This window comes from Carcharodon carcharias, chromosome 18, assembly GCF_017639515.1.
Source record: "Carcharodon carcharias isolate sCarCar2 chromosome 18, sCarCar2.pri, whole genome shotgun sequence".
Classification (NCBI taxonomy): Eukaryota; Metazoa; Chordata; class Chondrichthyes; order Lamniformes; family Lamnidae; genus Carcharodon; species Carcharodon carcharias.
The window spans coordinates 50,528,364-50,541,801 of record NC_054484.1 but is presented as its reverse complement, the minus strand read 5'-3'; the positions used below and the strand labels follow the sequence as shown (position 1 = coordinate 50,541,801).

Below are 13,438 nucleotides of genomic sequence, written 5' to 3'. Positions count from 1 at the left end.
TTTATTTTACTTAATTTAAAAAAAACAAATTTGTTATGAGGTTGCCATAATTCTTGGGCCATTTACCACACAAATACAGAAACCTTTCTGGATTTAATGCAGATGTGACATATTAACTGGCTTTACTATTGCATTCATGTGAAATAACTCATTTAAATCAAACCTTTTAATGTTCCATGTTTTGGTACATTTCTACAATGCTTCATTAAATTTCGGTAACTTTTTAAAAACTGGATTTTTGTTGTTTTTAACCAAAAGTAGACAGAAAAAATAATTATGCAATAACACCAGCTGTCCATGAAACAGATCTTTTTTCATTAATAGATAATGCCCTCCTGGGCCAATGAGATTTTAACCACATTTTGTAAGTCCCTCCTCTTTTTGCATTCTTTTACTTTTCAAATCATGACGTTATGTAACTGCACCTTGCCCATCAATAACTTAAAAATGCTTTTCTGAACTTTAGCTCGACAGTCCATGTGTTGAACTAAAATTCAGTTTTGCATTTTTAACCTGTTGAGAGGATGATTTTTTTAAATGACCAACAGCTGTGCTTAAGATAATCTCCAAATATGGCACTGAAAAGTAAATGTATTGGTGAGGGGGCATAAATATCAAACTCCTGCAACTCATCACTTTTAGAACAAAGTGTTTTTGTAATGTTTAATTAAACATGGTAAAGAATACATGGTTCATGATTTCAATAAATTAGAGATTTTATTAAAATTGTCTCTACTGGACTCTAATATAATACTCTAATATTCGCAGGGTAGGAATTTAACACTCAAATGTGATAATTGTCCAAACATATTTGACTGTGATTCAAAAGAGTAATATTAAAGAAAAAACACTAGCCCCCCACAAAGTGTATAGGTAGTAAAGTACCACAAATATATTTTCAGATTGTGCACATTAACAGATTTATCACAAACACAGTTTTATTTAAACACGTTGATAGCAAGTTATATTGAGGTTCGATCCAAAGCTAATTTTTAAGTTTAAAACATTGAAAAAAAGTTGTTATTTCTGGTCCCCTCATCCCCCATCCCATCCTATATCTTTTTATTTGCAGATGAATAAGGGTATGCTAAATGGCAATCATTGTGTTAACATACAGATTTTTGTCAGGTGACTTATGAAATGGGGTTAAATGTAGTATGGTCACTTGGCACTTCTTTAATGATGGAAAATAGTTCATAAATATGAGACACCAGCTTCATTACCCATACATGTTGATGGCAAATTAGGCTTGGTAATGAAACTGCATGAGAGAAAATAGGTGGGAGAAATAAAAGTTGAAAGAATTTTGTGTCTGCATTTTTCAGCAAACAAAGAATGTTATCAGTGAATCATGCAAACTTCTGCTTGGTTTCTCTCTGCTTACAACCCAGATGCCTAACCTGAATTATTAGTTTAGAAACCCTTTACATGGAAGTCTTTCACATTCTTGAGATTTATGCTTTCTTACTGTTTTGCTGCCTTACCTGTGGCTGTACGAAAAAAGCCCTGTGTAGAATACCTTTTTGTTATCATGTTTTTTTCCCATCTCACGATTTTGCACATTAAATGCAACCCCCTTGATCTATTCAAGCCCTATATTTGATAGGTTTATTCCCTGTGGCTTGCAATCAGTTTCGATATCTTCTGCAAACTTGGAAGGATTTAGTTCTAATTTGCCACTTCAACTTCATGTGTATTGTAAATAGCAATAGTCACTGACCGCTTCTGCTATCTTGGTAGCCATGTGTCCCAGTCAGCAACCATAGACTTCAAGATCCTGCACAGGCTCCAGTGCATAAACTCCTCATTTGGAAAGCTGCTCAGATGAATTTTCACTAACACTCACCTGTGGACAGAGACAAAGATCGCAGTCTACAAGGCAATCCTCCTGAAACTCTATGGGTGTGAAACCTAGGTGATGTATCGCTGACACCTGAGAAAGCTCAAGACATTCCATCAGTGCTGCCTACGAAAGGTCCTATGCATCACCTGGATGGATTGTTGTACGAAATCAAGCATCCTCCAGGAAGCAGGCTTTCTGAGTATAGAGGTGACCAGTATAGAGGTGGCAACTGCAGTGGTCAGGCCACTGCATCAGAATGCCAAACACTCCCAGCTTGCGAGTGGTCAAAATCATGGCAGCCAGCAGAAATGTTTCAAAACTTTCTCACTACCCATCAACCACGAATTGACCAACTGGCTGGCAAATGACCTATTGGAGATTGAATTTTGGATTTTCTTTTTTTCCCCACTTTAATACTATTTCTCCCTTAACCTTTTTCTCTACTTTGTAACTTCACCCCATCTCTTGTAGCCCCTCACTCTCTCACTCTCACTCCCTTTGTTTTCCTCTCTCTTGTGGCAAGTGTCCTCCTTACTCCAATGGACTCCCATTAGTTGTAGTCACTGATGCTTGAAGTGTCTCAGGTTGCCTCGAGTGCCAATCATTGTTCCTTCTGCTTTAACCAATTTTTGACTCATTTCAGAAACACTCCACCTATGCATGCAGTGCCTTCCAATTTTGTGGACCTATCCATATGACATTGTAAATATATTAAAAATCTTATGTTTGTGCCTACTGTGCTTCCTGTAAGTACTCTTCGTTACAAATTCCCCTCCACGTTTCTAATAAATAAACTTCCTATTTAAATTTGTCACAAAATTGCTCCCTTTCCTTCCTTTCCCACTCTTCTATGCCCCAACTCCCTGCATCAGGACGGTGTAATTAAAGTATGATAAGTATATGTTTGAGGTTTCCATTATAAATGTGAATATAGCAATTTATAATGGAAATGTGTAACGATGACCAAAGACAAGAATTTAAAATGAGGACTGAATTACATCTACCTTCCCTGGTCTCTAACCCTGCTTCATTTGAAGACTGCATATGGCATTGACTCCTTGTGTACAATGCCATGGGAAATTGGCTCAAAGTAAAGTTTAAAAAAAAATATATAGGCCTGATTTTGAGAAGCAAGCCTTTTCTCATTTAGCATCATGTGACCTCATTGTGCCCCTGTTTAATCTGCTTCCCTGCAGGTTGTACCTGAGCAATGACAAAGGGATAGTTCAAGTTATGCACTGCTCATACTCAGTAGCAGCATATTGCATCTGTTCCCCAGACTCTAGATTAATTGAGTAAGGCTGACATTGTTCTTCATTTCACCAACACTTTACATCAACAGTATCCTATTCCAAGCAACAAGAATCTCAAATTTTAATAATGCGGCAGATCAATACCGTATCAAAAATACTAATATTATCCAAATATAAATTTACAGTGTAGAAAATGTTAAGCATTTTTATGTTCAAGAACAGAGTGTTGCTGAACTCTGCTGATGGCTCAATGATTACAGTCACCCAGTACAGTACAAAATCAGAGATCAGCAGGTCATGGGATGGGCTAGTGAACTGTCTTGATTGCTGATCCCATTTGGGGCACCAATTGGAGTGCTCCACTATGAGGTGGGAATCAACAAATGTCATATCTGCTTAATATGGATATGGGGACTTGGATGTTGGGTGAGAACAAGATTGTGGCCAGCTCTCATGCGCTTTGTGGTCTAAGGAATGTAATATGAAAATTTTTATATATTTTGCAATTTAGTGCTTTAAGCCTTGTATAAGTGCACTTTAATGTTTAACACTATTTGAATAGTTTATGGAACTTTGGGTGTTGTGAGTTGTAGGTGCATACTTAGGTGCTACTAAAGTTAATTATTACAACGCCTTTTGGATATAACCGCAAGTTCCTTACAAACGCCTCCCAAGTTACTGCTAGCACTTTAATTTTCCTTTTGAAATTCAATACAGTAATACTCAATTTTAATTAAATCATTTTACTATTGATTCAATACCAAGATACAAAAATCCGTTCAGATGATTGAGTGCATAACCTTTCACTGAGTGTGTTTGAGTAATCTTGAAATATTAATATTTCAGAACCAAGTAAATTTTATTCTGTAAATATGCACTTTGAAATTCAGTTAGTATTATGTATGCATCTCTAGAAGTTATCAAGATATCTGTTACTTGACTAGCCTGCTGCCAAAGATCAAACTTATGACTAATAACAATTTACCATACTCATTACTCTTCTTCTAATCAGTCTTTTCACATACAAATACAGCAGTTAAGTATAATATCAATTATATATGGTAAAATTCTGCTTTCGGACTTTAGATCAAGAATTAACATGAGACTATCTTTTTCTTTGGGATATTTATATAACAGTTTTAAATTACACCCATTTGATTTTTTTTTCCACTTTTCTAGATACTTCACAGATAAACTTAGCTGTACAGTCTTTATAGCCACACATTGGAACAATTGGATAATATGACAGTTAATTAACTAACTAGAATTTTTTGTGATGATTGTACATGGAAGGAGAAAATTTGGATATTATTGCCAAAAGACATGATGGGGAAGATCGTTTTATTAAACTTAGGTTTCAATTATCCAAGTGCTTGAGATATAAGTGAGAAAGTGTCAACCCAATAGAGATGGTTTCATTAGAAAAACGGTTGAGGGAACTGCATGCTGCTATGTAAAATCAACTCAGTGGCTTTTTTCCAGCTGAAGACAAATATTTTAAATTACATTTAGTTAAGTATCAGAGATGTGGCTGATTATCAACTTTGTAGAGTAAACGTGGACTCTTAATCTGTGTTGTTGCTAGCCTTGTGTTTAATGATTACAAATGTAAATCGAGCAAACTTTAGTGTTAAATGATATTCTTGAAAATGGAGAAATATACTTTCATGGTAAAAAAGTGAATGCTGAGTGGGAGGTTAATACTAAGCTTTCTTATCTGTTGCTTGATTTGAAGACTTACTAGGAGTATGTCTTTTGAAAGTATTCTGCAACTGAAATATTGCTTAGGTTTATGAGAAATTGCTATTTTTATATATCTGAGACTTAGTAAGTGATGCAGGAAGGCTGATGTGATAGAAAGTTTTGTAATGTAAACTATGTTTAGTCTTGGTTTTTTTTCACCTGTAGTGTATACAGTGGAAACAGTGGCTATGTAGTATGTTGTTAAGTAATGTAAAAGTACACTGTTTTCCCAGTGCTTGAAAATGGGATGCTCCTGTTTAAGGATCTAGGGGTAACTTAAAAGGAACTTGAGTTTAAATCAACTAATAATAATTGTGCTTTTCTTGTGCATTTCAGCTCTTTTCTCTGATGGAACTAAAGCCACCAATTTCTCGGGCAAAAATGATCCTTATTACTAAAGCTGCCATCAAAGCTATAAAGGTAGGAAAAGCACTTGTTTTGCTTCACTTTATTCTGATTTTGTTTTAGAACGAGCTTTGTCCTTGCTGCTTGCTTCTGTGATTCCCTTTTTGATTATTTTATATAGAATAAGAGAAATAAATAGTATATGTATGAGGTTCTATTCTCCTCCCACAACTAATTCAACTAAGCATTCAACAAGAAGAATGGTAACTTTTCTGAGGAGTGGAACTTTATTACATTACATTCTGAACATGCCAGGGATAAGTTAAAGAAACTGAATTTGCAACCAGGAAAAGCCCAACAATGATTCAGCTGGATCTCCTTGGAATATCACAGGGGTCCATGTTGAAATCTTTCATTAATATTTTAAAAATTTACATTAACAACTTGCATGCAACTGGTCTAATTATCAGATAATATCAAACTAGGCCATGGGTGGAGGGGCAACAGAATATGAAGAGACAGCCAAAGATTTATAAACAGGTTAGACAGAAGCAAGCGAATCAGTGTGCACAGGAAGAAAAATGCCATCCTGTATTTTTATTTGATCATGGGATGTGGGCATCACAGACAAATCCAGCATTTATTGCCCATTCCTAATTACCCTTGAGAAAGTGAAGGGGGCAAGCTGCCTTCCTGAACACTGTAATCCTTGTGGTGTAGGCACACCCATCAACATTCTGGGGGCGGGGTGGTTACCATGAACCAAAAACATATATCGACCAGCCATTTAAATATTGTGGCTACAAGAGCAGGTCAGAGACTGGCAATTCTGCAGCAAGTGATTCACATCCTGACTCCCCAAAACCTGTCCTTCATCTACAAGGCACAAGTCAGATGGAATATTCTCCACTTGCCTGGGTGAGTGCAGCTCCAACAACACTGAAGCAGTTTGACACTACCTAGGACAAAGCAGCCTGCTTGACTGGCACTCCTTCCAACACCTTAGACATTCACTCCCTCCACCACCAGTGCGTAGTGATAGTAGTGTATACTATACGCAAGATGCACTGCAGCATCTGGCAAAGGCTCCTTCAGTAGCAGCTTCCAACCACATGACCTCTACGACCTAAAAAGACAAGGGCAGCCAGTGCATGGGAGCGCCACCATCTGCAAGACTTGAAAATAAAGCATGCTTAAAACATTACATGACAATGTCAAAGCTGAAAATGAAAACTCTTTATAGACCTCAGTAAAACTACAGCAGGTTTGTGAGATGGTAGCAAAGACATTTAGGAAACTAATCAGAATTTGCTTGGAGGTGATTAACCTTGCTTAGAACCAGAACTTGCATTAGTGATCCACTGGGTCATTACCCATTTAATTTATCTACATCATACGGATCTCTAAGAAAGACTATTAAGTCTACCATTAGAAGAAAAATGCCTGCCCTGCATACTTACTTCCAGAGCCATCTGCCTATGCACTTTATGGCATGAGGCTTGTACAGATGTCAAAAGGAAACCACAGAACTTTGCAGATCTTGTATCTCATTTTTCTAAATAAAGATTCAAATAATGAAAGGATTGATGCTTTTAGTGTCTACAAAGCAAGAACCTACTGATCACGTAATAGAAAAAAATGCGCAATCAATTCAAGAGCATAACCGCATAAAACACAAACAAAAGTGAAAAACTGAGAATGCTGGAAAACTAAAATAAAAAAACACAATATGCTAGAAATACTCAGCAATTCAGTCAACATTTGTGGAGAGCAAAACTTCAGGTAAATGGCCGTTGGTCAGAACTCATCAACCTGAACCATTAGCTCTATTTCTTTTGCCTCTGGTGAGGTAGCATCTGAACATTTCCAGTATTTTCTGTTTTTATCCCATATCACAAAGTTCAACTTGGATACAATCTCTCTCATGCTCTAATGACGAGGAAATTTCATTAAATTTCAGTATAGACAGTGGTAACAGTGGGTAGGATATGGGGTTAGAAGCTCATCTTTATCAACATGGACTTGAGGTTCTGAACAGTCTTCCTTGCCTGAGACAGTGGCCAGGAAGTAGTGTTTGTGGTGTGGGTTAAAGACAATGGCTTCTGTTTTCTAATTGCTTAATTAGAGGAAATCATGGCTCATCCAGAACTGGATGTCAGATAATCAGCCTGACAACACAGAGGCGGTAACGGGGGTCAAGGGAGTTGACTAAATTATATTCCTTCCTATGGCACCTGGCTTTTGGTGCCAAGATTCTTTTCCACAGAATATTACGTGTACAAAAGACTTGCATAAACTATTAATATTTTCACTTTAGCTGAAAATCCATTGCATTCACTAGTTCACAAGATGTGCTTTTCTTGGTTGTGGGTGTCTGCTTTGAATATGCTTGAATTTGACAAGGCATGCTAAGTAAGAGATGGCCTAGTAGCTGAAGAGAGGCAGAGGGTCTGCTTCCATGAGTGGTGAGAATCTTCAGTCATATGTCTGGCTAGTGCATAGCTCCAAAGCTGTGTGTTATTGGAGGGTAGGCGGGGGCTAGTGGTGTGAGGTTTTCTAGATCAAAATAGCATTTTTTTTACACCGTTATGGTGCTTCAAGCATAAATGGAGCTTGTAAACAGTCATGTGACAAATAGCAAGCCTGATCTCTCCCACAGACTAGTCGTTGGATTTGTGTTTTTATATTTTTGACAATGTTATATTTCAGATCCTTTTGTAGTGGGTTTATTACGGGAAGTAATCTGTACAGGAATGCCGTGTATCTTATGCTTCAGCTTGTTTGCATTTTTAGCATACTTGTACTAAGATGTAATTTTTCATTAGTTTTCTATTAATGCATAAAATTTTGTTTGAAAGTTTATTTCTATTCCAGATTTGTCTATAGATTTGGCTACAATAACAGCAACAACAGTTTCTACAGTGCCTTTCTTTAACATAATGAATCATTTCAAGGTGCTTCACAGGAGCATTATAAAATAAAGTATGACACAAAAGGAGATATTAGGTCAGATGGCCAAAATCCTGGCCCAAGAGTTAGGTCTTAAAGGAGGCAAGTAAGGTAGAGGCGCAGTGGAGTGTAGTGAGGGAACTCCAGAGCTTGGGGCCTAAGAAGCTGAAGGCATGGCAACCTGTGGTGTAACAATTATAATTGAGAATGCACAAGATGATAGCATTAGAAGAGCGCAGATATCTTGGCAGGGTTGTGGGACTAGAGGAGATTACAGGGATAGGGTGTGTTGTGGGGGGAGGGAAGGGAGGGGTTGGGTGGTGAGGCCATGGAGGCATGTGAAAAGAAGGATGAGAACTTTAAAATCAAGGCATTGCAAGTACAGTCAATCAGAAAGTACAGACATGGTAGGGGAATGGGACTTCCTGCGAGTTAAGACATGAACAACTGAGTTTTGGATGACATCAAGTCTTCAGTGGATAGAATGTGGAAGTCCACTAGTAGAGCCTTGGAATAGTCAACTATAAACGTAGCAAAAGCATGGATCAAGATTTCAGCAACAGATGAGCTGAGACAGGGGCAAAGTAAATTGATGTTAAGGTGGAACTAGGCAGCGTTGGAGATGACAAGAATAAGAGGTTGGAAGCTCATCTCTTGGATCCAGTGTGGCACCAAGCTTGCAAACAGACTGGCTTAATTTCAGACTTCTGTCAGGAACTGGTAGTTAGGGAACAGAGTTTGGAGCGCGGACTAAAGTAAAAGGCTTCAGTCTTCCCAATATTTGGCAGAAATTTCTGTTCATGCAGTACTAGATGATAATTTAGCCTGATAATTTAGCAACTGTGGAGTCACCGAGAGAGGTGGTGTTGAGCTAGAGCTGGGTGGTGTGGAGGTATGTGTAAAAAATAACGCTGTGCTTTCGGATGATGTCACCAAGGGACAACATGTAGATGAGAAATAGGAGGTGCCAAGGATTGATCCTTGGGGAACACCAGAGATAACGGTCCGGGAGCAGGAAGAGAAGCCATTGCAAGTGATTCTCTATCTATGATTAGATAGACAACCATGTAAGAGCAGTCCCACCCAGCTGCACGACAGTATAGAGGTATTTGAGGAGGATAATGTGGTCAGCTATGTCAAAGGCTACAGGTGGGTTGAGAAGGACAAGGAGGGAAAGTTTACCTTTGCCATAGTCACGTAGGATATCATTTGTGATTTTGATAAGAGCCACTTCGGTACTGTGGCAGGAGCAGAAACCTTAGTGGGATTCAAACATGGAGAGAAAAGGGAGGTTGGCGATGGGAACATAGTTTGCAAGAACGGAGGGGCCAAGGGTTGTTTATTTGAGGAGAGGGGAGGCGACCGCAGATTTAAAGGAGAGACACGACACCTGAAGAGAGAGAGAGCTGTGTACAATATCAGCTAACATGGGTGCTAGGAGGGGGAAGTTAGGTGATCAGTTTGATGGGAATAGGCTCAAGGTGAAAGTGGGTCTTACGGACAAGATGAACTCTTAGAGGGTAGGAGAGGAGATAGGAGAGAAACTAGATAAAGATGAGAGTTCAGAGCTAGGACAGAGGTGAGAATTAAAGGAAGTTTGGCCAGATTGACTAGTAGGAGGGAAGGATGCAGCAGATGCAGGTGTTTGGATTATCTCCATGTTAGTGACAAAGTAGCCCATGAGCCCCTCACATTTGTTGGACATAAGGGTGGAGGAGAAAGAATGGGTTTAAGAGGACAGTTTACAATCAAGAATAGAAGATGAGGATTATCTCTGCATTCCAGGGTTACGTTAGAATAGTGACCAGTTTTAGTAGGTGAGAGTAGGACTTGATAATGTTTTGTGGTCCAGCCAGATCTGGCAGCGGATGGCTAAACCAATTATGCACCATATCCTTTCAGATTTGCATCCCTTGGATTTAAGTGAGCAGACATGAGGAATGTATCAGTACAAAGGCCAGGGTGGGAGTTAGGATCTCAAAGGTGGAGATGAGGACGGAATTTAGTAAATCAGTTGCTACAGAATTACTGTGGTTACTGGAGGGCTAAAGACTAGATAATTGGATTTTGAAAGTATAACTGTAAGTGAATTGAGGGGTAGCTATTTCCAGAGACTGATACTGGAGGAGGTACTGTTGGAGTATGGAAGAAGGATGTGGCTGTGATGAACGATACAAGGAATATAGGATTCCCTCTTTTTGCAATAAAAATGGGGGTTTAATACTGTTTAAAATTATTCTTTCCAGTGCCCAAATACATTTCTGTTCAGCCTAATTGATACCCCCACACACCATTATATACTGAGGGAATAAAAAGGGAAATAGGTAAATTAAAGATGAAACTGAAATTTTTCTTAAACTCCAGGATCTGCTAATTTTATCCTACTTGAATAATTTGGGCTCAAATTGTTTTTTCTATTGAAAGAGGAATGCAAGGTAAACACACAGATATTTTACAATGATGAAGAGGCTAAAACAAATTAAAAATTCCACTCAGCAAATCTTACCTAGAACACTTCAAATATACTTTGTACATATACTTAACATCTTTGTCAGACCATTGTTTTACACTGCTTAGTTCCATGTGAGTGTATTTTAGCTGATTTAAGTAAAAAGTTTAAATGGTAATTAATTGCTTACAATATTTTTTGTCATTTTTCAGCTTTACAAGCATGTTGTGCAGATTGTAGAGAAGTTTATTAAAAAGGTGAGAAACTTTCTTGTTTTGCTGGATAATTAATCGGATAGGATAATTAATTGGCACTAATGCATATTTACATTCCTTTCTTTAAGACTGTTTGGATAATTAATAAATGCACCATTTTGAATATTAATCCTGCAGTGCAAACCAGAATTTAAAGTTCCAGGATTGTATGTTGTCGACTCAATTGTTCGTCAATCCCGTCATCAATTTGGAGCAGAAAAGGATGTCTTTGGGCCACGCTTCAGTAAAAATATTACCGCGACATTCCAGTATTTATATAAATGTCCATCTGATGAGAAGGTAAGGACATTGAATAGGCAGCAGATAGTTTTAAGTTTACTATGTGGCGTGATGGCACTGGATTAAGTTTTCCTTCGGAAGGATTTTATCAAGGTTCCTAAAAATGAGATTCTTTTTAAGTTATACTCCACTGTTATCAATAAGATTTCAGTGACACGGTAATGGTGATTGGGTAAAATTTTCATTCCATGTCTATTGGAGCCATGATAAATATGGTGGTACATGTTTTGTTTTTCCAAACTTGGGTTGTGGCTGATGTTGCATAAGACTAGGATGATGTACTATTGGTTATAAGCCTTACCACAGGTGGGTGAACAGTGGAGATAATAAATCAAGAATCTGAGGTGTATTGACATAAGTGAAGTGTATTGGAATAAATTTCTTGATTATCATTTGTCAGAAACATTTGAATAAAGATTCTTAACTACGTGTAGGAATGAGCACTATTCAAAATGTTTTTTTAGATTGGGAAGAGTACAACTAGACTTTCAGTACTCCAAAATGTTCCAATGTTTTCACCCGGTATTACAACATGTTTCAGTACCTGAATCAGAAATGACAAGTTTAACAGAATAAGGGAGCTCTAAGTTGGCACAATAGTGTTTATAAGGCAGGAATGCAAACATAGTGAACATGTGTAAAGAATAGAACACCACATAGTTATATTATGTTGCTTGTAACTGAATGCATCTGCCTGAAGAATCTCAATTTATTCATGTTTAATAGAGCAAGATAGTTCGCGTATTGAACCTGTGGCAAAAGAATTGTGTTTTCAAGATTGAGGTTATACAGCCATTATTAGATATGGCAACTGCAACTTCTGCTCCACCTGCATTGGAAAATACTGATAATAATACAAGTGAGTATGTTTTCTGCTGAACTGTTGTTTTTTTTTAAAAGGTAATACAATGCAAATGGCAGCTTATTGGAGCATGAACTGTGCGTTTCATAATGGATTGGTTCCTTGACTATCCTGCAAATTGTGTCTCATGCTTGAATCAGCCAGCCTCATTGTAAAGAGCTTTTTCAATTAATAGCAGGGTGATTAGATATTAAACCCATTAGGATTTAAAGGTTGGAAATCAGCAGTTGGCAACACTTTTAAGACTGCCACAAGGATAGTGGTTACCCACATGGTAGCATTGGCATATAGAATAGACTTATTGAATGAAACCAGATGCATATTTTGTAAAGTGGAAAAGTATAAATCAAGCTAATTGAGCTTTTTTCCTCTTTCATACACAGTTATTTGTATAGTGATACAAAAGTAAAATTTTTAAAGTTTTCCGGAGGCTTACATGTTTTTGCAGATTGTAAATGAGGGGGTACATAGATGTAATGTTATTTTCTGATCATAGGATCATAGAAAAGTTACAGCACAGAAGGAGGCCATTTGGCCCATCTTGTCCATGCCAGCCGAGGACACCCGGGTGCCCTTTCTAATCCCACTTTCCTGCACCCGGCCCATAGCACTGCAGCTTACAGCACTTAAGGTGCAGATCCAGATACTTTTTAAAAGAGTTTAGAGTTTCTGCCCCTACCACCAACTTGGGCAGCGAATTCCAGACACCCACTACCCTCTGCATAAAAAAAATTCTTCCTCATGTACCCCAGACACCTTCTGCTACTTATCTTGAATCTATGTCCCCTGGTTCTAGAATTCTCCATCAAGGGAAACAATTTTATCCTGTCCACTCTATCTATTCCCCTCATAATTTTGTACACCTCAATCAAGTCACCTCTCAGCTGCCTTTGTTCTAAGGAGAATAACCCCAACCTATCCAATCTCTCCTTGTAGCTTCACTTTTCTAACCAACATTCTTGTAAACCTCCTCTGCACTCTCTCCAGAGCTATTACGTCCTTCCTGTAATGTGGTGACCAGAACTGCACACAATGATCCGTTGTGGCCTCACCAGTGTTTTATACAATTTCAACATTATATCTTTACTTTTATATTCTATACCTCTGCCAGTTAAGGAGAGCATTCCATGTGCCTTCTTTACAACCTTGTCTACTTGAACTGCTGCCTTCAGGGACCTGTGTACTTGTACACCAAGAGCTCTCACTTCATCCACCCCTCTTAGTATATTCCCATTTATTGTGTAATCCCTGTAACTGTTTGACCTCCCTAAATGTATGACCTCACACTTCTCTATGTTAAAACCCATCAGCCACTTTATCGCCCACTCTACCAACCCATCTATATTGTTTTGGAGATTACACTATCTACTACTTGGCCAATCTTTGTGTCACCTGCAAATTTTCCAATCATGCCCCCCACGTTCACGTCCAAATCGTTAA

At 38.1% G+C, this 13,438-nt stretch overlaps 1 protein-coding gene across 5 annotated transcripts in view; it reads left to right on the top strand.

The window, feature by feature from the left end:
- LOC121290558 (SR-related and CTD-associated factor 4-like) overlaps window positions 1-13,438 on the top strand; it is a 103,568-nt gene that overhangs the window by 45,224 nt on the left and 44,906 nt on the right. For all 5 annotated transcript variants that reach the window (XM_041211091.1, XM_041211093.1, XM_041211094.1 and 2 more), the window contains 4 exons: window positions 5,176-5,259; window positions 10,795-10,839; window positions 10,975-11,136; window positions 11,863-11,995. In XM_041211091.1, coding sequence (XP_041067025.1) covers window positions 5,176-5,259; window positions 10,795-10,839; window positions 10,975-11,136; window positions 11,863-11,995 — 424 coding nt within the window. The remainder of the gene's footprint in view (window positions 1-5,175; window positions 5,260-10,794; window positions 10,840-10,974; window positions 11,137-11,862; window positions 11,996-13,438) is intronic.